This window comes from Rhagoletis pomonella, unplaced genomic scaffold (genome assembly GCF_013731165.1).
Source record: "Rhagoletis pomonella isolate Grant_MI unplaced genomic scaffold, Rhpom_1.0 Rhpom_scaffold_00004, whole genome shotgun sequence".
Taxonomy (NCBI): Eukaryota; Metazoa; Arthropoda; class Insecta; order Diptera; family Tephritidae; genus Rhagoletis; species Rhagoletis pomonella.
The window spans coordinates 28,244,037-28,270,424 of NW_023458558.1; the positions used below are offsets into that span (position 1 = coordinate 28,244,037).

General features: G+C 37.1%; 4 protein-coding genes across 4 annotated transcripts; 3 read left to right on the forward strand and 1 right to left on the reverse strand.

The window, feature by feature from the left end:
* Nucleotides 1-3,875: 3,875 nt before the first annotated feature.
* On the forward strand, nt 3,876-5,529 carry LOC118738188 (the record flags this gene model as incomplete). The annotated part of the gene is made up of 1 exon (XM_036469111.1): nt 3,876-5,529. A coding segment is annotated over one exon (1,206 nt), but the record flags the coding sequence as incomplete, so codon positions are not given.
* Nucleotides 5,530-8,029: 2,500 nt separating this feature from the next.
* LOC118738189 (pollen-specific leucine-rich repeat extensin-like protein 1) lies at nt 8,030-13,025 on the reverse strand. Its single transcript, XM_036469112.1, has 5 exons — nt 13,014-13,025; nt 9,235-9,404; nt 8,902-9,172; nt 8,557-8,835; nt 8,030-8,481 (listed from the first exon to the last, which is right to left on the reverse strand). The coding sequence occupies exons 1-5, from the start codon at nt 13,023-13,025 to the stop codon at nt 8,137-8,139; spliced, it is 1,077 nt and encodes a 358-aa protein (XP_036325005.1). The 3' UTR covers nt 8,030-8,136.
* Nucleotides 13,026-13,133: 108 nt separating this feature from the next.
* LOC118738190 (odorant receptor 67d-like) lies at nt 13,134-13,930 on the forward strand. Its single transcript, XM_036469114.1, has one exon. The coding sequence runs from the start codon at nt 13,160-13,162 to the stop codon at nt 13,928-13,930; it is 771 nt and encodes a 256-aa protein (XP_036325007.1). The 5' UTR covers nt 13,134-13,159.
* A 4,491-nt stretch (nt 13,931-18,421) lies between these two features.
* On the forward strand, nt 18,422-21,358 carry LOC118737395 (odorant receptor 67d-like). Its single transcript, XM_036467854.1, has 4 exons — nt 18,422-19,182; nt 19,775-19,964; nt 20,029-20,184; nt 21,305-21,358. Exons 1-4 carry the CDS (start codon nt 18,422-18,424, stop codon nt 21,356-21,358), a joined length of 1,161 nt encoding a protein of 386 aa, XP_036323747.1.
* Nucleotides 21,359-26,388: the final 5,030 nt, after the last annotated feature.

Below are 26,388 nucleotides of genomic sequence, written 5' to 3' on the forward strand. Positions count from 1 at the left end.
GTATGTACGTAGCACACCCAGTGTGCCATGATTAAATGAAATACCACCGAAAACTAATTACTTGGCAAATAAAATGCCCATAACTGGGTTAAATATTTAACAAAAGTTAACGAAACAAAAATGCGCGTAAAGTTATGGGGGTACTGAATGTAAGTACATATTTCACGTAGCGTCAAGTATTAGGGTCTCCGTCACTTATCATGTTGTCTCATATCTTTCGGTCTCAGTCTAATATCTTCTCCACATTCTCCACTCAGCGAGTACTTCTGGTAGGCCAGCAATGGAGAATCGACATACATAGATAATAAGCGAAGTGATTTTTTTTTTCAGTTCGCTTCATTTTCAAAAATAAGATGTCAAATTAATAAGTAGGGTTTTACTTTTTCAAAAGTAGTTGCCACATATTAAACGATTTATTTCAAATTAATTAAATAGTTAAATCAATTATTACAATATGCGTATCAATCGACTAAACTCAGGAGGGTTGCCACTTGTTTAAAAATTTAAATACAACCTTAATTAAGACAGTTCTTCTCTTGTTATTGAGCACCACAATCGCTGCGATTTAGATTGGCAGCTTATTAGGACGCCTTCCTTCAGATTGAAAAAGTAAAACAATTTTCGTTTTGCTTTTGCTCTTGGTTTTGGTTTTGTTTATTTTTTGCTAACTTTTTTTCTATTCAAATTTTATCGCTTCAAACGAAAGCTAAATTTGTTTATGTACTTTTATTTTAATAATGAAGCATAGTTCCGGTGTTTGTATTTTAAGTGTACCTCATGCAATTTTTTACAAAGTAAATTTAAAAGCACGAAAGAGATTAAGAAAAAGTGTCAATATGTATACATAAGTTATATATTGTTTATTTAAATTATTCATTATTCATAACTAAAAATGTATTTAGTTGTTCATTGAACGATATAAGTATATGTATATGTAAAATATGTGTGGCGAAAAAAGACCGATCGCATAGTCGATGTGCACAGAAGGGCTTATGTATACATTAGGGTGTTCGATTATTCCCCTTTTTCCAAAACCGGTTTTCGAGTTATTCGGAAAATGGTAGTTTCAAAAGAACCGTTCCCGATTTTGAAATTAAAAAAAAAAACGGATAAACCGGTTTTATTTTATATAGTTTTCATACAGTAACAAATGCTGGTCATGACCAAAACATAAAATAAAACTATTAACAGTAAACTATATCTAAACTTTAGTACTTACTTTACCAATCCTTACTACTACTTACTTTAGTAGGGTGTGAACATGGATTAGAGAAGGATTAGAAAGAAGAACCAGCTAACAGTAGCAAGAGTTTTTATTTTTGAAATATTGAATTGTGTCGTTATTGAAGAGGACCATCGACATGAAGATGTATTGAATTTTGTTATCAAAAGACAAAAATCATAAATATAAAAATAGAATAATCGCAAATGTTTCCATTGGTCCAAAGTTATCCGTTAACATATTTACACTAAAAGAATATATTCCGAGGAATAGATAACATTCCTCTTCTTTTTTTTTTTTGAAGTAGGTTAAAAATAGAGAACCGCTTAACTTACTTTAGACGGGTTTAATACAGAACTCCAGTTGCATAAGATTTGATATATTCTCCAACTCTTCACTGCTGTACTTCGAATAGCTCAGCTGGCAGGCCGTCATCTCCAGCAGCTTGATTGTTTTCTAACTTGGAAAATGGATATTCGCACTTCGTTATAGTTGGCTAGGAACATACATAGATTCCATCGCTGTCGATAGAGTAAGCACACTCTGGACACAGTACACTAGAACGGCCTTGTTATTCTTACATAAATTCGTTCCTGCCTTGAAACCTTCCTTTTCTAATTGGCCAACCACTCAAGCTCTTTGCACTCACGTATTTTGGCATCTCTCTTGTTAATTAGCAAAAAACATTTGGCTTCCCTCTTCAGTCCCCAATATCGATCCGGCATATTTTTCTCTGCAGCTTCCTTATTATTCTTAGCCTAAAAGTCCCGACAAGACGCAACTTCCCAAAACTCTAATACGTTGAAAAAATGTATCTTTTAATCAACAATCAAGTACACACATGCCGCTTAAGTATGTTAATAAAACAAGGAGAAAAGCTTACACTTATACAGAAGTTTCGGGTAGTTTTGACAATTCGGCTTTGAGCAGCTCATAGGATCTTTCACTGAAATGTCTGGTAGGATATTTGGTTAAATCACAAGAAATTTACCCGATAGTCTCCTTTCTGGGCTTGTTCTTTTGAGCTTACTAAAATCCGACTTATTTTTTTTACGACAGTACGTATTGGAAAGAAAATTTGGCCGCTCTAATCGCATATATCGATTCATTGACGATTATGCTCTGGATGCATGTGCCAGAGACGAGTGCTGAAGATGCTGCGTGTCCGCAATAGTTGTGCTTCTTATCGTACGAAGTTCTCTTTCGGCATCACAGTATGGTTAATTTTGGTTTCTTATTCTTCGATACGAAGAGACCCATGTGGCTTAATATATCTTCTTATGCTAAAACCTAGTGCTGCAGACTTCATTGTACCCCAGCGACGTCAATCTTCCTCAGTCCGTGGTCGAATCTTTTGTAGTGATGGCTTAATTTTTCGACGGTGGGACCAAAGATCTCTTCCTAACCCACCCTTGCCTTTAAATCGCCAAGCAAGATTTAGGCGATGTCTTTGGTTGCCTTGTACCAAGGCGAATTTATACAAGGTGGTGTTACTGTGTTTTTTGTAATATAAATTCGCAAACACATCGTTTTGACATTCAGAAGTACCGCGGCGAAAATCAAAATTCGCCAGTAACACCACCTTGTACACATTCGCCTTGCCTTGTATTTTTCTCCCATCCGGCGTGGACGGAAATGAGCCAGACGTTAAATAATTTCGCTTTGATGCGGATTGCGTCGAGGCGGTCATCCCACGTGCCGGTCGACAGTAATTAACAGTGAGGTCTCTTCTCCCCCACAAATTTAACACCGAAATGCGCTTCTTTATAAATTCATGTACCTGTCCGCTCACCCAAATTTGTATATATATTTTTTTATATTTCATCATAGATACTCATATCGATGGCCCTCTGCAATAACGACACAATTCAAATAAAGAAAGAAACCTTAAGTGTCTCACGTTTCTAATCCTTAACTGATCTATGTCTAATTCTTAAGAATTACTCAAGTAAATAGTAATGGTTTTTTTAATATTCAGTCCCGCTATTGCAGAGGGCCGTCGACATTATAAGTAAATTTTTAAGTTTGTGTCGCTTATACTAATAAATAATTTTAAGTTTATCTTCACGAACTAATCACTGTTTGATGCAAAACTAATGAAATTTGTATAATATGTCGCATCAAATTTGTACAAATAAGTATGTAAATCTTCTTGTACATAAGCCCCGACTCCGCAAATATGACCTCTAGAAAGTGTTAAATGTGAAAAACTTATACACACACATACCCACAGCCGCATACAAATCCATTATTCTGTAATCATTACCAACACTGTACATATCAATAAAAGCGCTAAACTCGAAGGGCCACTTTTTAAATGTCTAGTTAACACTAACTACAGGTTAAACATCATTATCGACTCCCTGTTATATGTTGTGGAGCGGATCACGTCGATAACTATGTTTTACCTGCAGTTAGTGGTAAACAGACATTGAGCAATTGGCCCTTATTCACTCTATTCATACTCCATCGGCCATCACAATTCCATCCAAAATGTGAGTGAGTAAGCACGCAATTTACTTATACATACATACACACATTCCTAGGTATTCACAAACATACAACATGCAAATGAAATTTTTACACAACAAAATAATACCTACTCGTACTGAAATAAAATTGAATTTGTTTTTAATGCTTTCTGTTTTCCATAAAATCACACAAACAATCAAAACTGCAACATCACACCAACAACGGCAACGAATTAATTCACAAACGCCACGCACACATACACACCACACAAAACCACACTCATCGGTGTGCGCAAAAACCTACAGGAAACGATGACTTCAACATTTATGGCCGCCATCAGAAACTTAGCGAAGCGGATACACGCAAAGCTGCTGCGCAACTACAAGAAATCCTTAGCCTGCTGCCTAATGGCAAAACAGAATTCACCGCATCGAAAACAGTCGTGCTGGACACACACAGCCACTCGCCACACACCGGCCCAGGTGCTGAATTGACAAATGAGAGCGCTGACTTGCATACATATGGCTTGCAGAATGATTTGGGACCACTGGAGTCCCTTTCACACACCGAGTCCATAACAGCAGCATATGGCCAGCGTCCAGGTAATGGGCCAGAAAATCCTGCGGACATTTACCGCCAAATGGCTAAGAAGCAAACGGCGGAGGAGATTTACATACAAAAGCACCCAAATGAGGGTTATGACTATCGGCCAACGAATCCACCAGCAGCTAGCAATGGCAATCAGGGTGGCGGTTATCACTACAACAATTATCATGCAACAAGCAGCGCGTTGAAAGATCTGACACCCATTATTGCAGCTTTAGAGGTGGCCAAACGGCGTGGTGCCACACAAGCTAATGTGAGTAAACATTTTGCCGTTGAGAAGAGCGTCTACAAAGTAGATCCGCGAACGGCAGCGAAGTCAAGCAATCAACAATTCAAATATCTGCCACCTTCTGTGCAAAAAACAAAGCATATATACTTCGATCCAGCGCAAAATAAGGCTGATAACGAGTATAGACCAACATATGTGCCACCACCACCACCATCACCACCACAACCACCACAACGACCACAGGCAATAGCGTCCGGCTCCGCACCATCAGCTGCGGTAGCAGCGCCGTCACATACGTACGCCGCACAACAACACTCTGTCGCATATGCAGCTCAACAGGCACCTTCTCTTACCGTACAACATGCGCCGGCTGCGTCATCTTCCTCCGCCTCGTCGTCCTCCTCCTCGTCTGCCTACAAGGTGCGACGTCAAGTGCCGTCGGGCTCTTCGATTACAGCGCTCAAGGTACAGTCCAAACTGGGGCCGTACTTCAAACACCACGACTACGAGATAAATGATCCGCTCATGTTCAATCGAATGTTGTTATTTTGAATGAAACGGCGAGGAGATTGGCCCACCCACACTGGGTTTAAAGGAGCACAACGAAAGCATTACAAATTGCATTTTTCTTATATATATTTATTTATTTATTTATTATTTATTTATTTAATTACACTACAATTTCATGTAAAGTAGTTTAAGTGCATTGCATTTATCGGAAAAGTAGTCGATAATAATCGAAACAAATATTTTTATTGTCAATAAAACCGTCAGTCATTAGTAGTAAGTCTGAGAAGAAAAAAATAACAAAAATATATCTACATATGTATGTATTAACAACAGCATAATTCGATAGAGTGTATTCATCTAGTTTCTTAATTTGAAAGTATGTAATTACAAAGAGATTTTGATAAAAAAAAATATTTATATTAATATTGGCATTTATTTGCGTATGTCACCCATCCATTTTACATCTGTGGCTCCTATCGTCAACTCTGCACTTTCACACTAAATTCTCTTCTATCTCACTCCCGCACTTAGTTTAGTTTTTGCTCCGTCATCCTCAGCCAAACCTCACTTCTTTAAGTGCTTCATTTACCTAATTCTTACAACCCGTTTACTTACATAAATAGTTCTTTTTAAAACGTCATCTTCTTTACAGAGTTCTACTATCAGTAGTAAAGTGCATTCTCTGTTTCAAGATCCAATGAATTACACGAAAATCTTATAAACTATATACAACTGGAATCCAGAATACATAACGTGGGTGTCATGTCTTCGCTTGCCTGCAACTTTCTGTTAATCTGGACCGCAACAGCCTGATGTCGAATCGCCTCTGCCCTGCTCGCCTCTGTGTATGTGAAGCCGACTGTCGGGTCCCTTCTTTTATGAAAAACCTTTAAATTCGATTATTTACGTATTTTTGCATCTTTGTTGGTTTAAGTATTTATTATTTTAATATTGTGCTGTTCTGTTTAAAAAAATAGTTACATTTATTGCTCCTTCATTGTTCGTAAATTTTGTACAATAAATGATGTAATTTGTAATATACTATATATAAAAAGGCAGCATTGTTTTTTCTTTTAGCGCCTAAAAGCAGGCAATACATATTCGCCGCATACTACTTTAGCGTACCGTGTGTACGAATCAAAACAGTTTGAAGGCCATCGTATTTGCTGCTGATAAAGCTTCTGCGACGGCGCACTGTGGCTATAATAGCACACAATCTTAAAAATCAAATATCTATGTATGTAGGTAAACATGAAAACTAAAAAGAGGAAATATGTACTCGTATTAAAAAGAGTTTTCGTAAAAATAACTTACCACAGGTACGGTTGCCACTTACTTCTTTTTTTGCGTACCAAAAAGAGTACAAAAACAGAAAAAATTTACCAAAATGTCTTTGAACTCTTTTTTTCATTGTTTAGATATTTTCCAATACATTTTGACAAAATTTTTATTGAGCCAATTTTTTGAGTGTTTTGTGAGCTGGCCTCACACAAATTTACTCCATCCTTAGGGCATTTATGAAATTAGGCATTTTATAGGATGCCATGTTCCTAATTTTAGGCAGAACTTCAAGTTAGTCAAGGTCAGGTAGTCCGTGAAACCCTCTCGACTTAAATCCAGAAATCATTCCGCGATTGTCCTAGAGGATGTTATAATGCTTTCAGGGTGCCTTTTCCCTTAGGAGCTCAGAAAGGCTACATAACTCTATTGGGACCATATAAACCCCGTTCTGACCCAAGTAATTTTAGTTCTGTCCGTCCCCGGTACCAGCATTGCCAACTTCGAGCACACATCCAGCAGTATACCACACTCTGACAGTGTCCCTTTCAAGAATCTTTACCTTATAGGGCTTGTTCAAGACTAATTACGGTAGCATTTTATCTGAAGGTTTGATCCTCAAAGAATGGTTTTAAAACCAACAAGCGCTTATGAAAGTCAATAAGCCTTGTGTTCACTAAGTTGCTGAAACGCAAAGCGCCACCGGAAGCCTCATTGTCAATAAGTATGGAAGTAAAGATTACCAGTTCTTTTGCCGAGCAGATTCACGTGGCTCCTGTAATGGCTGCACAGACTCATCAGTAAACTTCCCCAGCGCCATAACCATTTTGCCTGACTTTTGGCCACTAGGCCAGTGCTGCATATGTGATAATCGGGTTTGTCCATATAATGAGTGACCAATAAAAAATGAAGACCCAGGTAAATTTAAACACTTTACTTATATATATAAGGGCAAAGGTGAAGGGGAATATGTTGATGAAGAAAATGATAAACATAAAAGTAAAAACAAAGATCAGGATGAGGATACCGATAAAAGTAAAGATGAAGATAGGGGAAGAAAGATTAAAATAAATGTAATTAAGGAGGAAAGGGTATAGAGAGAGACACAGAGACTCAATCTGGGAACTATTTTGGGATTTTAGAGATTGTCGAGACTTATCGATTAAATAATCGATATTTTTATCCGTTTTGTTATCGATATTTATCGATTTTGTTATCGATATTCATCGATTTTGTTACCGTTATTTATCGACTTAAGCGATAATTATCGATTTTGTTATTGATATAAATCGATTTTGTTATCGATATTTATCGATTTTGTTATCGACATTTATCGATTTTGCTATCGATATTTATCGATTTTGTTATCGATCTTTGTCGATTTTGTTATCGATCTTTGTCGAATTTGTCATCGATTTTATTATCGATATTTTGATGGACGTTATATCGATAGAGTATGAAGATAAAAATGAAGATAATGGAAAAACAGAATAACATGAATGTTATTAAAACGAACACCGGTAGAGGTAGGGATCTACACTGATAGAAAAAAATCGAAAAAATATAACCTTAAGCAAAAGCTGATGTGTGTATGTATAGATAGATAAGTAACGTAAGTTTCACTTCTACAGTGTGGCCCAGGCGCACTTACTTTTTTTTTTTTTAAGTACAAATCGACAAGAAGATTTTCTCATTCACATAACTTGGAAATCATTTACTGGCAATTTTACAAAGATTTACAATCTCAGTTTCTCGATTTTATTAAAATACTATACACATACATTTACAAAACTCCGAAAAGCCCACGTTGACTATCCGCTCAATAGTAACCAAATGAAATATCATGCAAAGGCTGGGCATTGCCTTGTGGTAGAGCATAATCTCGCGCTAATTGATCCAACAAACTGCCACCACCGCCACCAGCGCGTCCCTGCGCCTGCGGTTGATGATTGATCTGTGGTTGATAGCGGGGTAGCGGCGCTGGTGCGGCCTGTTGCACCGGACGTGTCTGCGGCGCTGGTCCAAACTGATCCAATATGGGACGACCACCGGATGGCGGACCTAAGAAGTTGTTAGCGCGTGCACTGGCGGGGGCAGGTTGTACCGGTGCGGGTGCATAGACGGGTCGGGAGATGCGTACATTTGATGGGCCACCGCCAAAGTTCTGTGCGTATGAAAAATAAATGAAAAAAAATTAATTGAAAAAATTCGTAACCAGAGATAGTATGCGCCCGCATACCTGTGTTTGTGAATAATCCGGTTCAGGGCGTGCTGGACGTTGTAGTGGTGAATATAAGACGTCGGTGGAACGTTGCGCACCTGGCACTTGTATTCTTGGTGGCGCTGGGCCGGCGGAAATTTGCTGTGGCTGTGGTGCATATTGAATGCGGCGTGGTGGCTCTGGTTCCTGCTCAACTTCCTCTTCATATTGGAAGTATTGTGGCTGCGGCTGTGGTTGTGGCTGTGGACGTGGTGCAGGTGCAGGTGCAGGACGCGGTTGCTGCGGGCGTGGTGGACGCTTTAATATGTAGAAAGTTTGACGATAGCTAAAGTTAAACTAAATTGCGTTTGTATTCTCACTTACATAAGGACGCTGAGGACGCACAGGTTCATCTTCATAGTCTGGCTCCTCCTTTGCTGTTTCATCCACTAGCGTGGGTGGCGCTACAGTGATACCTTCACCAGATGGCTGGAAGCCATATTGATTTGCGCCATATTCCACGACGCGCACCTTGCCGGTTTCATCCACATAACCATATTTGCCCTTCACTTCACCGGTCGCCAGCTTTGTTTCGATTTTGAATGAGCCATCTGCGCCCTCATAACCATAAGTGTAGGAACCGTCTTCATTGTGTCTGCAAAGTTGAAAAAATAAATCAAGATTTTCTCGAAATTGACTGCCTTTCGGGTAACTTACTTGTTGATTTGTTTCAGAATGGGCACGGGTGTGGGCCGCGGGGCATCTGCCAAACCAGCGTTGGGACGCAGTCTTATTGGTGCAGGACGCGGGGTGTTCTCCTGGTAGTCTTGATAGTCCTGGGCAATGGCCAGACCATATAGCAGCGTGAAAAGTAATAGACGTTGTAACTGAAAAGAGAAAGAGAAAAATGTTTGCGATAAGAAAGTGTTTAGTAAATGTGTTCAAGGCGCTGCACAGTGGTGCTTCGGCGCGAAATATACAATTTTTTGAAAATTAAATTTTTATTAAAAATTAATTGAGATTTTTGTTCATTTAGGTAATTTGTTATTTTTGTAACGTTGTTTTTATTGTTTTTGTTGTAGGTTGATATGAAAATGTAGCACTTACTTAGTAGACAGATTAGAGAAAAAAATTACACTTTACAAATGCTAACTTTGACACTTTTGATGGACGAAAACTTAATCTTTCTTCGCCTTCCTACTATTTCAGAAAAAAATTGGCACATATTTGCGAATTTTAACGTAACCTCATATAGTACTGATGGCAGTTATGGTATTTTTAAGGCGTTTTTGGGGCTAAGTTTGCATAGGAGGTATATGTTAGAATAAATCGATTACTCCTATTTTTTGGATGTTTAGTTATAATATTATTACTAACATATGGACAAAATTTCAGAATTATATGTTCATCGGTTCACTTTTTACAGCTTTTTTGAGACGTTTTTGAGGTTAGATTTATATGGGAAGCATGCTTTAAAATAAATAGATCATGCCAATTTTTTTTTTTCTTAATTTATGTCTATTCATAAATGTCTCATACCGAAAATTGAGGTTCTACGGAAATATATGGGGCTGCAGGATGCCTCCGTATGCAGCAGTCCAAGTAAGTGGGAAAAACTTTTGACCGCCATTCATCTGCCCTATCAACCCTATCCTCTGGGTAGCGACCAAACACGAGTTTGGGTGCGAGCTAAGGTGAGAGAGCGTAAAACTTCGCGTGCGCTGGGTTTGGGTACCGCCACGTTAAAACCCCGCCCAATGAAAACGAATAAACAGCCTCGGATGAAACCCCCTTTTTCTGATGACGACCACGAAAAACGTATTAAAGCCTATGATTTGAGAGTATGCACCTGTAAGATCCGGCCCCTTGACACAGGCTGTAATCATCGCCATCCAATAAATGCGATCGTAGGGGCAGGGCAAGGTAAGCCTTGCGACGTCTCTACAGTTGCCACGTAAAGGAGCGCGAATTTGGTATTGGATTCGTAGTTGGAGAAAGACCCCGTCGCCGATCACCGGCCAAACCTTGGAAAGACTCACGAGAAAGGGATCAACACTCAAAGCCGCTTTTGACAGCACTAAGAGGAGTTGTTTATACGCTACGATGTGTGAATTTGGTATCCCCGCGAAACAGATTCGGCTGTGTAAAATGACAATGAGCAAGGCCACCAGCTTCGTCAGAATTGGGAAGGACCTTTCCGTGGTTTCAGAGAGGGCGACTTTCTGTCGTGTGATTTCTTTACTAAGGCACAACACTTTTGCTAAAGCATACAATTGCTGGCGTATGCTAGCGAACGGCTGGGGCACTTATTCGACTTGGTCCAAATCGCTCAGGCAGTTACAGCGCCAAACAAATGGAAGTGTTAGGAAAATTGAATTCGATTATCTTATACATATGTATGTATGACCTGCTATGTATATGTCGGCACTCAAACTCAATAAGCGTAATTATTCACAAAGAACAAAAGTTTAATAAGTTCATTAATCAAAAATGGCTCAGTTCCCACAATAAACAAATCCTTGTGCTATGCTATTAACAAAACAAAAAAAAAATCGATTAATTCAATTCGCACCATTTGTTTATATGTATATAGTGTGGTTGATTACGCGTTGGATTTCTTTTCTTCTGCAAATTCCATTTAAACATAAAATTAGCCATGGTAGTGCACTATGGCGATTCGAGCTATTTCCGGCAGCTGTAATGATACCTTACCTTACTAAATATTGTGTGCGTATTGTTTTTCAAATAGGTATTTATGTACCTAACTATGCATGATTTATGGATTGCTTTGATTGCTTTCGCATTAACATATGTGTGTGAAGCCAACATACATGCATGTACACACATTCCCAAGCACACATGAAATAATAATAGCCCATTGGTACTTCTTGGTTCAATGAAACTACAGTGGCGAAAATATAAGTAGAGAAGAGGAGAAATTTTAGCATTTGTTTCCTATTTTCTTTTCTTTTATTTAAAGTAAAATGTTTGCATATGAAAGTGTAGCTTATTATATAACAAAAGCTATGTTCGACAAAGTTGCATTAAAATTTAGAGTTTTTTAATTCGATATCTTCGATACATTCTGGGTATGCAGTTTTGTAGACCATCCAATTAAAGGGCAAATTTGAAATAGCTTTACTGCTGATGTTTAGCTTTTTTTTTTGTAAAAGTTCTTGCTTATTTGCTCCATACAAAAAAAAAATAGTCGAACAAACTTTGTAAAGAAGAAAATGGGTGAACAAAAAATAGCCAAAAATGAACAGCATGTTCTAGCTATTTCAAATTTACCCTTTATTACGATAAAGTTTAATTGGCTACAAAACTGTATACTTAAAAAGTTTTCAAATTTTTTTTTTTTTTTAGATAGCAAGCTATACTTTCACAAAAAAAAAATTATAATAATAATGAACATTTTTAAACAAAGAAGAATGCTCTAAACTTACCAAAATGTCTCTTCCCTAATTATATTTTTCCACTGTATTGTATTCATAGTTTTCCATTCATCAGTCAGCGAACGCTTTGTATTTTTAGTCATATTTTCATATGTATATACATACTTATATATTTGTATTTATACATATGTATGTAGTATGTATACTCGTATGTAATTAAATATAATCCCCATTAGAGTAATCATATTTCTACGGTCGTCTGTGGTTTCGCTTTAAGGCTTCCTAGTCGTCGATGCTTCTTTTTTATCATAGAGCTTTTAATGCTTTTCTTGAGCCATTTGAGCAGGTTTGCCGGCTCAGCGCCCTTAATGGGCATTCATATGTACATATGTAAATATGTTTGTAAAAGGTAGTTTCAAGTTTACTATCAAAAAAAAAAAAAACACGCGAACAGGTATGGATAGCATTCGCTCTAATGGGATAGCTGCCAAAGTCTTTTAGGACTATCTGTGACTTGAAATTTTGTTCTTATTACAATTGATCGCATAGAGGATTTGCTTTGCCTTCTTTAAAAAATTACTATTTCATTAAGGACTCGCTGTATTATTTTATTTACCAGCCAGCGCACAGTGGTACTTCCTAATTATTAAAAGGGACTTTTTCGAACTCTTTTACACGCTGACCAGATATGCCTTACAAAAGTGTTATAGAACTCCAAACACTTGGGTGTTGCACGAAAAGGCCATCAGCTATGAGTTCTACCAAAGTTGTAGCACGAAACTCTAAACAAGCGGCTACGGCAGACACTGAAGTTTAGCTCTCAATAAAAAGGACTTATTAAATTTTCTCGACAGTCGTTCACTTGCTGCACAGTTCCCCTTTCAGTATTAAGTTGTTGGCAATATCAGTAAATATGTCAGCGTAGAATGGTGTCAGCAACGCAAAGCAATCTTTCAAATTGGAACACAAAATACCCTCCGCACTAATTGCAATCAATTATATCTGCCAGCATTTCGTATACTACAATAAGGCGATAATAACTCTATTAGCATGTCAAGAACATGCGGAAGCTAACAGACGTTCGTGGGAGAGTGACCAAACCTTAAACGGCATATTCCTATAAATTTGTACATAGTTTAATTTACTTTCTCACATTCCTCTAACTCAAGCTGACACCGATGCAAGTAACAAACATAAATTCAAAATAAATTCTGATACCTTTGGAAATTCGCTGATTTTGTCGCAAGATGCCAAGGCTAAAGCCAGAGCGCCCATCTGATGTTTACGATAAAATACTTTTGGTTATAAAAATATGCTCTCGATTGCTTGGCGTTGACGTAACCTCCAAGGATTTCAAAGTCAATTCAAAAACTGCGTTTGTGATGGTAGCTATTTTCGCGTATTATCTTTGCTCTGTGTATACGATCAACAAATATATTGCTACGGATTGGACAGTGATGTTGGATGTCTTCTCACCTGTAAGCTGTAACGCTCAAGGTATGGTGAAATTGATGTCGGCGTTGCTGTACGCAAAGCTTTATCGTAAACTTGCTGTGCAACTTGGAGAAATCTATGAGAAATACCAAGTAATGGGCAGGAGATACGAGGAAAAATTGGTGCAATGGAATAGGAATATGAAAAGGATTTTAATTACAATCGGAGTTGCTTATTCGATAACGGCGCTAATAATTGTATGCACACCAGTGGTATTGTATATCCTCAAAGGCGAACGGCACCAGGTATTGTTATGTGAAGTACCCGGTTTCGATATTAATTCACCGCATGGTTATTGGGTTAATAACGGCTTTAATGCAATGTGTGTTCTAATAGCAGCCTTCGGATTATATGCTGGAGACTTGTATTTATTTCTTTATTTAACGCATTCAATATTCTTTTTTGATATATTCGAACTCAAAGTAAGTGACCTCCATGAAGTGATAGAACAGAATACTCATGATAAGCGCATAACCAAAATGGTTGATGACATTGTGGAATGGCATCAATTCTACTTAACGTAAGTGTCCATCGGATGGCTGTGTACTGCTTGAATTCACTAATGAATGCTTTGTATGTATGTACGTATATTTTCGTATTTCGATTTAACGCAGATTCAATGATAATTGCAATTTGCTATTCTTTTGGACTATCTCTGCGCATATTGTATGCACTACATTGGGCATCTTGAGCACCTTGCTCATAATCATGCTGAAGGATTGGCCTGGTGCTTACGTGTATATACTGGTCTGCTTTCTTTGGTTGTATATGTATTGCATCTTGGGTACACGCATTGAAACATGTGTAAGCATAAAGTTATTGAACGTTGTCTTAGTTGATTTCATGTGTTTGAATGTACGAATATGTTTCCTCATAGAATGATCAGTTTTGCTCTGGCATCTATGACATTAACTGGTATAGCCTTGATGTACGCAATCAGAAGGCCATTCGTTTGATGCTAATGCAATCGCAGGCGCCACGTAATATAACTATTGCGGGAATTGAGCCCTTATCAGTGAGCACAGCACTTAAGGTATGTTAGCATAAGTGAGCATTTCGGTGTAGTAACTAATAAAATCTATAATTCGTTGTTTTATTTTTTTGTTATTACATATAGATTACTCGTACGATTTACAGCATCGTCATGATGGTGCTACGTTTTCAAAATAAATAAATGAAATTCGAATAAATAATTACTTCGGACTTATTTCATTAAAGAAACCTCTTCGGCTTTCGCTTATGTATTACCTAGGGCGATAACAAAAACCCTGATTAAACTCGGAGTCTTAACTGCTTAGTTAGGCTAATCTCCCGCATGGTTCACGACAAGAACTGTTATGCCGGAATGGTGTAACGCCTCTGTCGAGAGTAAGTGAGCAGGGGTACTCGGCAGGGAGGTGTTCATTTTTCATCCTTTCTATGGATAGTCGTGGTAAACGACGTCCTGGAAGAGCTGAAAAGGAGAGCCTGTCGGGTTGTTACCGTCAGGCGAATTTTCTTGGAGACTCCGCACGATGGGCTCGTATTATTTACCAATAGACATAAAGTGCTGCATATCCAGCTTCCCTTAACTGGGATAGTTGCACTGCATTTATGCTCTCTGACAGTGTAAAGTTTATGGACTTGATCCTGGACAGGAAGCGATTGTGGAAGCCAAATATGGAGGGTAGAACAAGCAAGACATTAGTGGCTCCCTAAAAAGCGGCCTTTCTCAAAAGATGTTGTATTGGTTTTGTGAAACCGCAATCCCTCCAGTTATGTTATATAAGGTCATTGTCTAGACCACGAGTAGAAGGCAGCTCTCGTTGAAATCATCGGAATGCTCCGGATCACTCCAACTCTAGCATTTAAAGCTATGCTTAGTGTCGTACCTGTTGACATTGCGCGAAAATTTGCTACAGTTTGCTCCGCCATTAGGTTTAAAAGCTCTGGGTTCTCCTTCAACACGGCTTACGGGCACTCGACAATCCTCAAAAGCTTTGACTTCGAACCGGAGAAAATGAATCAGAGTCTTCCGAGGCTTGCTCGCACAGATACTTAGCCAAACACATTATATCAAGTAGCGAATGGGAACATGACTGCCCCTTGAGTAGCGGTCCTATAAATATCTTCGCGGAGCGATCGAAGCTGGATGACAGAGTGAAAGTTTGTTCTGAATTTGAGTTCTGTAGTCGGGATCTTTGCAGCGACTTTCAGCAGAGGCAGTCGATTGGCTACGCTCCCGTATTTTGTCGAGTAAAATCATCATCAAATCAAAACCTTGGGATTACTCATGGTGCGATCGAAATTGGTAGCGGAATTCCTCAACTATATCTCAATCGCATCGGAGTATTTCCAAATTACTTCTTTTTGGTTGTTTGTGTTTTCGACAGGGTAGGAGTATGATGTACTGTATGTGGAACGATTTTTCGTCATTCCTTGTCAAATTTGGTTCGAGGACGAAAAATGACACTAAAGATGGCACAACACCGAAACCGGTTTGTCTCCAAACCAAATTTGACAAGGGATGATGGAAAAGCGTTCCACAATACATCATTTCCAAATTAGCTGATTTGGGTCCCACGACACATTGACATCACTGGGAATTGCAGGGCTGATTAATTGGCAAAGCAGGTTACCTTGCAGGCCATCTTCTCGGGCAAGCAGGCCATAGGAGTATCTTTTGCAACTTGCAGTCTACTCTTTGACACATGGACTCACAGTCAACTAAGCGAGCGCTGGGTTAAACCCGGCATGCATAGTTACAAGGTCAATCAAGGTTTCGATTATCAAAGGTATACTTTCGGTGCGACTTAACGCCGTCACAAACCCCTTCTGTTGCATTTGCCTAGACGGCGAGGTTGAATCATCTCAGCACTTTCTTCTCAGTTACTCGGCATTCGCTATACACTAACGTTTAAACACCTCGGCGCCTATTTCATCAGCACTCCCGATGCACTCTATTTTAAGCAGCCGTAAGCATAGTGGACGTATTTTTACGCGCTTAACTATGGCCATGTCATTATAGAGCTACTTTCAACTACTTCGGTGCACACTACCCCGAAATCCTTCTCATCTTTGTTCAACATCTTCCTTTTTTCTGCGCCATATATGTAAAAGGACGGGCATGATGAGGTAGCGAGCTCTGCTTTTCATTTGCTAACCGAGCCCAAAGCAGCACCTAATGGCAAGGGTTATTCTTCGCTTTATCTCCAGTCTGGCAATATTGGTGCTGTTAATGCTGCATACTTTCTAAACAAAGCCCTTCACTACTTCGTAATATTGGCCGAGTCCAAAACAGCAAATCAGTCGTTTCTCTTATGTGTCAACTGACGCCAATGGGAAATGCCAAGTGAAGCCAAGTCCTTCTGGACCTGGTCTTTCCAACGCAGAGGAGGCCTTCCTCTCTTACCAGCTCGTAAGCATCACAAGAAAGAACGCCGAAGTCAATCTCTATCCGAGTGAGCTTCAGACCTAATCTATAGAGAAGGTGGCGAGCCTTTTACAGTATATCACGGTTCCAAACGGGAAAGCTACTATCTTTGTCAGTATTCAATCAGTAGAATATAAAATAGTTCAATCGGGGATTGTATAGAAATATTGTACCACCTTGGCATCACCGAACCATGTCAACCTCACGCTTGGCTGGGTCACGGAAAATAACATATATATTATGTATTAAACGGAAGAATCGGCTGATGAGGGAGCAGACACGTTAGAAAACAGAATAATACTTTCTGTAGCTTAACATATCCGTAGTAAGAGTCCTTACCGCCGCTTTTAAGGATCACTTCGATATTGCACCAATGATCCAACGATGGCGAATACTATAACATCGACGATTTGACCACTTCCTGCGTTGTCGGACGGACCTACAGCCGAAGCATCCCAAGCACTTGGGATCAAGCTTCTTCAACCGTTTGGCGGTGATAATGCTGGTGGAATTCTTGGGTATCCTCAATTTCATTTGGAAGAGCAATTGTTTGAGTAGGTTACTTTGAAGTACTCAGTATCGACACTTTTGAAAATCGGGTTCTGTTTTGAGAATCGAGGTCTGAGTACTTTTGGTATCGATACTGCCTAACACTAAAACAATTTCCTCATTTCTCTCAGATTAGTTAGAGGAATGGGCCTCCTCCTCCTGACACTCACTCAAAGAGGTCACTCACAATGTACAACGGTTTCTCTCACGTGAAATTATGCAACATTCCTTACACGCCCTAACTTTGGTGCCTCTGCCGAAAGCGGTCATTTTTTAATTGGAAAAGGGAGGGAATTAAATAAAATAAAAATAACCTTGAGAAAAAAGCGAAAAGGCATTGTCCCTATTCAAATGCATGGGAGTGTATGTGTGTCCTTGATAGATCATTATCCATTACATAATACATTACATAAAATAGTCCAGCAATTAACTGAACAATTAAAGTTAACGACTCTATTAATATGTCGCAATGACCGCTCTAACAAGTCTGATAAACGTACGAATACTCATACATACATACTGCATATACACTCTGCAGTGAAAAGCCAAACTAGTCAGAAAAAATACCAGTTCATTAACTAGTATGTGCTAAAGCGATGGCTTACCAGTTCGACAATTTCGAATAACTTCAGCGTTCAAAGTTAAAAAAAATGGCATACTTATGCCTTTTAAAGGGCATGAATTGGTAGACTATCCCATCAACTGGTATAATGCTACTAGTATCTGTACTGGTAGGTGCTGATGCATAGCTAGACAATTGACATCTCGTAGGACATGTTAAAAATACCATTCGCAAATATTGAAACATTATAGAACGCGAACTATTTAGTTGAGCTGAAACGCAAACTGGTAGCATTCTAGTTCTCAACTAGTAGCTTTCCCTACAGGGCATATGCACACATACATACATACATTTGTACGTATAGCAGGAGTATTTATTTCAAAGGGACTTGAATAGAGTACTTGAAATCTTTTCTCTACACACCTTGAAATCGCCTACATTTGAGGGAGTAAAGATTTACTAAGTACTTTTTGTTCAACAGTTTAGTTCAACATGCAAGACCTACCGCGTCCTTCTGATAACTATTTTAAAATGCTCACCGTAATTCGTTTCTGTTCGCGTCTAATTGGCATAGATGTTCTTAACCCGGATTATAAATTTAATCCAGTTACTGCTTTCGTGTTCATAGCCATTGCTTGGAATTTTTTATGTTCGATAAATATGATCTACAAAAACTTTTCCACAGATTGGACTGTGCTGCTAGATGTATTTTCACCAATTAGCTGTGCAACACAAGGCGTAGTCAAATTGAGTTCGCTTATATTTTATCCGAAATTATATCGACAACTCGCACAGGAACTTGGTAAAATCTATGAGAAATACCAAACTATGGATGAGAAATACGAGAAGAAATTGCAAGAATGTAACAAGAATATGAAGAGGATTTTAATCATTCTCGGATTAATATACTTCGTTTCTGCCTGGATAGCATTAGTCATACCACTTGTTTTGTATATATTAAAAGGCGAAAGACATCTAATTATTATGTGTCAAATGCCATATATAGATGCGACCACTAACCAGGGCTATTTTATTACGATCATCTACAATATTTTATGTGTATTCATAGCGGCATTTGGATTGTACTCCGCTGACTTGTATATTTTTCTCTTTCTAACACACTCGATTTTCTTTTATGACATCTTCGAATTGAAAGTGAGTGATCTGCGTGAATTGCTGCAACAGAACGCAAAGGATAAACGAATAACACCTACGCTGAATGATATTGCAGAATGGCATCAGTATTACTTGGAGTAAGCCCTGAGATATACATACTAGGGCGGGTAGTTTTTTTTTCGGCGAAGCGCGTATAACATAGGAGGACTCTATTCCATGGCTCTAAAATTAATTTGGAGTTAGCTAAATTGCGAAAATAGGTTTCGAAGAAAATGTGAAAATTTTCACTGTTATTTCCCCTGGTGGAAGTTTCAAGAAAAAGATAAGTGCATAAATGGATTCGTCATACCAAAAACCTCCTTATAGCATGTTCTTGTATAAAATTTAAGCACCTCTTTACGATATTACAACAAAATGCTAAGAAACCTATTTTCGTAATTTGGCAAACTCCAAATTGATTTTAAGGCCATGGTTTCTTCGGCAAATTTGCTTAGAATTACACGCAGAATCCTTCTGTGCTATACGCGCATAGTCGGAAAAATTTCCCACACAAATTGACCCGCCCTAATACACACACATATCGGGTCCTAACCACCAAAGAGTTGTAACCGATTTTATTTTTTTTCAAACTGTTATTTTTGATGAAGAAATGCATCTAGATGCTCTTATGGCTCGATATATATATACAGAATTGACTTGTTTATTAAAAAAATGTTGGCAAATATTTAGGTTCAATGATAATTGCAATTTCATTTTCTTTTGGACCATCACATCCCACATGATCTGCACGACAATGGGCATCTTGAGCACCTTGCTGATCATCATGCTAAGGTACTGGCCCAGTGGTTACGCTTATATATTTGTTTGCTTTGTTTGGTTATATATGTATTCAATATTGGGCACGCGTGTTGAAATATGCGTAAGTATTTAAACATTACAAAAAAAGTACACCACTGTTAGGCAATATATATTTTTTTTTTAAGAATGATCAATTTTGTGACGGAATTTACGACGTTCAATGGTATGATTTGGAGGTTGCCGATCAGAAGACCGTACTGCTAATGCTCACGCAAGCTCAGGTGCCACGCATTATTACTATTGCTGGAATTGAGCCACTATCGGTGAATACTGCGCTTAAGGTGAGACAAAATATGTGCATACATATGTAGATATGTGTAGTGCTGAAGTGTCATAACCAGGGCCGAAAAGTTTCAGTTTTTGTTTGGAATTACTTATTTTGCTTATTCAGAAAACGGTGAAGAAATAAATTGCTGTTATTTCGTGTGTGTGTTATTTGTAGTGTCCAAGGAGTTTTGACATCTTCGTACTGCTTAAAAAATTTGGCTCAATCAAGGCATATCAAACAGGTAGAGCAAAAACCACATTTTGTTGTTGCTTCTGGTATCTAGTGTCAAAAACTGTCCTGTTTTTTTTTTCTTTTAAATCAAAGTGTGCTATGTGAAATACAAAAAAAAAAACATAAAAAATTAAAAATTTAAATTTGGAATAAATAATAATTGCTTCAACTTTTTTCTTATCAGCCTTTTTGCTGCTGAGTTGGTTGAATATTCCTAAAGCTACTATTCAAGTGCTTGTTTTGTATGAAAAAAGGTTTTTTTGAGAAGAAACTAGAAATATTTGATATTTTAGAGACCAAATAATTTGAAAAAAAATATCCTTTCAGCTGCCCTACTGATACTACCACTTCAATGTAACTGCAATTGTATCTCTGCTTGGGTACAAAAATTTAAAGCCAAAAGTTTGTCTCTACGGGAAACGCGTAGAGAGAGAGATTTATTATTTAAAAATAAATATTTAAATTTATAATATTAAAAAAAAAATAAAACGACCGGCGCAGATCTCTATTATTTAAGAATATGAAGCAACACTTGGTTGTCCCATGTAAATTTTTTATCCTTGAAATAAACTGAATAAAAAAACAAAACATTAAACTGTACTTAAACATTTTTTTGTTTTTTTTTTCGAGCATATTTGCAAGCATATTTACTAATGTTTTAGTGCTTACCTAAGCGCATTGATTTTTTTTAGTTATTTTCTTCGGCCCTGGTCATAACAGTCATATTGTTATGAAGTCATAGCTTTGAGAACGATTGAAAATACTTTAAGGCACCTGTAAATTACTTAAACATTTTTTTAGAGTTTACAAAATTAATGGGATATGCCAATATGACTGGTTGTGACATTTTATGTATACACCATTATATGCAATCCATTTGTTTTTCTTTCACATATTTCTAGATTACACGAACGATCTACAGCATTTCTATGATGGTGTTGCAGTTTAATGAATAAAATGTAAAACAAAGGCAGTTCACTAATTATATGGCTACTAAGCTTACATATCGTCGTTTAAGGTACAAAACCGCGTATCAACAAAATGCAATACCGCGTATGTGAATTATATAAATTATTTTCATATTTCATAATGGTTCTCTTTTTTATAAAGCAATCGCATTTCTGGCTATAATATTTCAGGACGAATGGACAAGGATTGAGCCCAGAGCTTGTGCGAGTAAATCCAATTTTTGGCAGCTAATGTCAGTTACGCGGTTTTGCAGAATGACCATATGCGGTTTTGTACTTTAAACGATGATATGCACTGTGCATATATATAAAACGTGTCACCATTAAAATAAAGCATACACATATAAGAGATCCTCTGCGATAACGAAACAATCTTCCTTGCCCACCCTGGCATTAGAATTTCGTGAGTTGTTGAGAATGCAGTTTTGTAGCCCATTAAATTTTAGTATAATAAATTGCAAGTTATAAGCTACTGCAAAATCGCGTTGATTTTTAATTTTTTTTTATGCTGGCAGCTTTTGCACTTTTTTCTTTTGGAAGAAAATGCGCTAAACCATTTTCAAAGAAAAATAAATACTTCCTTATACTAAAACTTAGTGGGCTATAAAACTGCATACTCAAAAAAATTCTAAAAAAAATTTAAAAAATTTGCAAATTTGTAATGTAATCATTTTACTCAACTTCGGAGTAAAAAAAAATTTATAACACAAATTATTGTAGAGTGCACCCCGTAATACTATACTTATACATATGTATATTGCGCAATACTTAGAGCTATCACTGTGAATTTTTAAAATTTTTTTTGAGATGGCATATTTTTAAAAACTAATTTTTTTTATCAAAAAATTTGTGTGTGAAAAATTTTTAAAGAAAAAAAAAATAAAATAATTTCGTTTCACAGACAATTTTTATGTATGTATGTGTGTTTGTTTTCAAATTTTCCCTCCCTCCGTTCTTGAGATATTTGGAAAACTATTAAATCGATTTGTTTTCGTTTTTGTGCAACTTTACAACTAACTTAAAGTTAGTTTAGTCATAGCTAATCAAAAGTTAGTTATTTATCGAAGTACCCAAGAAAACTAACTAGAAGTTGGTTCTTTTAGTCAATTGGTAATTTTTTTCCTGCGGGGTATCTTACTATGTATATATTTAATAGGCGCAGGCATTTTTTGTGCAGGTCATCAGATCTTTCGAATTGCTGAAATAAGATGTCAGATTAAAGAGTTTGGTCTGTAGATGTGCAATAACAGTTAGAAATAATTTTAGTAGTACAGGATGATTTGAAATTTGATGGAAAGAACAATTTTTACAATGCGAGATCTCTCTTCATTCTGAAGGCTTTTAGCTCCGTCTAACATTTGAAATTTTTTTTTTCGGTTTTTGAAGAAATTTGAAATTCAATTTTGGCCTTTTAACGCCATGCTGGGTCACCACTATACAACATAATCGTAGAAGCTTATATAAAAGGAAAATTTGTTACTAATTTTTATACATGCAAAACGTTTCTTTATTTACTTACATAAACTTCCCTCGTCATCGTTCGCAACACACCAACATATGTGACACTTCCTTGTATTTCTTATACAAATGTATGTATGTATGTATATGCATATTATAGGTAATTGCTGATAATTGAAAATCAATGACTCATACTTTTACAAAATGCACATTTGAATAGATGCTCAATTACCTTCATTTATCTGATATGTATGTATGTCTGTATCTATGCAGATAGCAAGTAAACTGGCTTTTGAAACTAGTTGGCGCACAGCAACGCAGTAACCACCCAGTGGGAAAATGTAATGTATAGTTATCGAAAAAATAATCAGTATAGCAACCCTTTTCACATTCGAAACTTCATTTCCCCCCCCCCCCGCGGCGATGTCCTAATAAAAGTGGAGCATTCAATTTTGCATTACCTAGTATCGAGAAATTAATGTGTTTTAATATGAAATTTTTGGAACTTTTTGAATACATCAGTAGAGTGCTGATTATATAGTTAGCAGTAATATAATCTAGAGCTCATAAGAAATACATTTTTTATTAATCACGCATGTAATACATTACTACTTTTCCGACTAGGAAGCTGCAAAAATTATGCACTTTTATGACACTCCAGCATAGCAAAACTTCTTGTGGCTAATTTTATTTTACTTTTGTAAACATATTTTCTATTAAAAAAAGATTTTTTCATTAAGCTTCAGCGTAAGTACTTATGTATGTATGTAGATTTCACCCGTTTACTGGCAGAAGGTCATAACTTAATAAGCGATTTAATTTGTCCGTCAGATTTTTCCATTTTAACAGAATATTTAACTAAAAAAATATCGGAGACCGAAGCTGTCATCAAATCTTAATTTAGCTCCTTACCTTAACAATTGGCAGAAAGACCATCAACTGATATCGCCACGAATTTTTTATACAACATAGAAGAAGTCGATTATAATGTTCTACCGGCAAACGGCCGATATTTTTTTATTTCCTTGCATTTTGGTAAATATGTGTATATGTACGTGCTTACGTGTTTTTTACCAACACGTACATACATACATACATACATACCTATGTACACGTACGTTTGGCGATACCTTTCACTTATCCGGCAATTGCCGGAGCTGAGTTGGAGAACTATTTTTCAGGTCAGTAATAGTCAGCATACAATGGTATTACAGCAGAGGCCTTGGTTATTTAACAACCAGCAAGCCACGTTTGTCTACTGAACAAATACTTGAAGTTGGTCAGTTACCAAGCCATGCAATTAAAACTGGACAGTGTGGTGTAAACAAAATAAGTATGTGGAGAAAAAAAAACTTTTTTTCAGGTGAGCTAAAGTGCAAAAATGCATATCTCGCTCTATGAATGTACACTAATAGTTCAGTTACACTGAGGAGCAAAACCGGAACAGTAATACATAAGGTGAATTTTCTTGCGATATATTCGCGATATAAAAATACTATTTTTTTAATCTAGCTTCGGATTTTTACATTTCCAATGTTTATTTCATCAGGAGACCATAAAACCAAAAATTAATTAACGTAGCAACTGGATCGTGTGAGTTTTACACCCGCTAGAAAATTTTACCATTTGCTTGACTTTTAATTATTTGGCCATAACCAATTTGAATATTTCAACTTTTATGGTCATCTTGGGATACTTTCGCACAGTTTTGAGACGAAATCTGTTGAGATTGCGCACCGGTTTTCCTCAACGCCATACCCGAAGTCTTGTATGCGATTGGGTGAATTTTCGCAATTGAACAGTGGCTTTTTCAAACACTTCCATAAGTTTTCTGTCGGACTCAATTCTGGGCTTTACGCAAATTTACTCCATGATTATAAAAACTTGGGATTTATACCTATTTAGCCAGAGTTTCGGAAAATGTTTCTGATCATTGTCCTGATAAAATTGATAAAAGCATGCGAAAAATATCCTCAGAAATTGCAAAATTTTTTGAAAATGTTCATTTATTATCACTTTTCTTTTTACCATCGATTTTATAACAGTTCCTGCTACCAGTCGTCAAATAAGGGAAAACACATTGTCAAATGGGATTAAAAGGCGGTTTATTGATGGATTTGGATCCGGATAGATCTTTAGTCGTGCACATGCGCTGCTAAATCGGCTATATTTCTGTTTTTGGTTTATAATATCATCAGTCAAGGTATGGATAAAAGAGATAAAGTTGTCCCAAAGATGCTTAGCAACAATGTCTATACCCTGCAAACCAGAAATCTTGATGAAATCTTTAAGAGTATCCGAATTTTTTCCCAATATTCAAGCCCCAAGCATTTCCTTTTCAATCACATAAATTGTTTATAATGACTTTTGCTAAAATTTCAAAATCAAAGAATCCAAATTCTATGGGACTGAGAAATATTATTTTTTTCTTTATAGTCCATTTGTAAAAGCGTGGTTTATTAAAACGTTTTTATTTTATTTTATTTATTTTATACTCTTTGGTCTTGTCAGTATCAAATTTATTACAATATATATATATATACATATATATACATACGAGCACCAATAAATTTCATTTCAAGAAAAGGCGTCTGTCCATTCCCGCTGTAGCGAATGTAGTGCATATTTTTAGGCGCAATATCTAACTGCTTGCGGTCAGGCGACACCTTCCTCTAGAGTCTTTGATATGATACCTTCCGGCGAGGTTCATTTCCAAACTTTTTTTATAGGATCTTTGAAAAGCACAGGTTTTCTAGCTATAAATGGCGTCCGACCACACAACATTGTAAGTTGATAAAAGCGTTGTAAAATACCTGTCTACCTATTTTTGATATTCTTTAGATCTAGGGGTGGCTGGAGAAAAAAAATTTGGGCCACCCTAATGTACAAACATTTGAATAGTAAAGGTATAAAAATCCCACCGGAACTTGGATGAAGATAGCCAACCTAACGTGGATATGAAGTGTTAGTTCTTCTGCAAATTGCACGTTTATCTTTATCTTTATATTTATTCTTGTCCTTGCCGTTGATTTTGTCTTTCCCTGCCCCCAATCAGTGATGCCAGACATTCTCTGTTAAATATCCCACGGAAATGGGGAAAAAATCCCTCAATTACCCACATCTTTAAAATTTATCCCACAAAATTCCCCCGAATTTAAACATATACATGTTTCAGTAGTAAAGAAGTAAAATTCATATAAAATAATAATAATAGTTTGGCGCTTACACATATGTGCTTTTCCTCCAATTTGTGGCGGTCCCCTTGATGTTGTCACACAAAGGGGAGGGACCTACAGTTTTACGCCGACTCCGAATGGCGAGTGTATTTTTATGAGAAGCTGTTTTTCATGGCAGGAATACACTCGGAGGTTTGCCATTGCCTGTCGAGGGCCGACCGCTGTTAAGAAAAAACCCCTTTTTCTGCATTTTTTTCACTCATTCATTTTTTCCCTTTCATTTTTTTGCTCACTCACTAAGGGCCTAAAAGAATTTTTTGGTGACTTTAAAATTGAGGCACATTCATGTGCTATTTAACATTTCATCAGATAATTTGTTCCGCT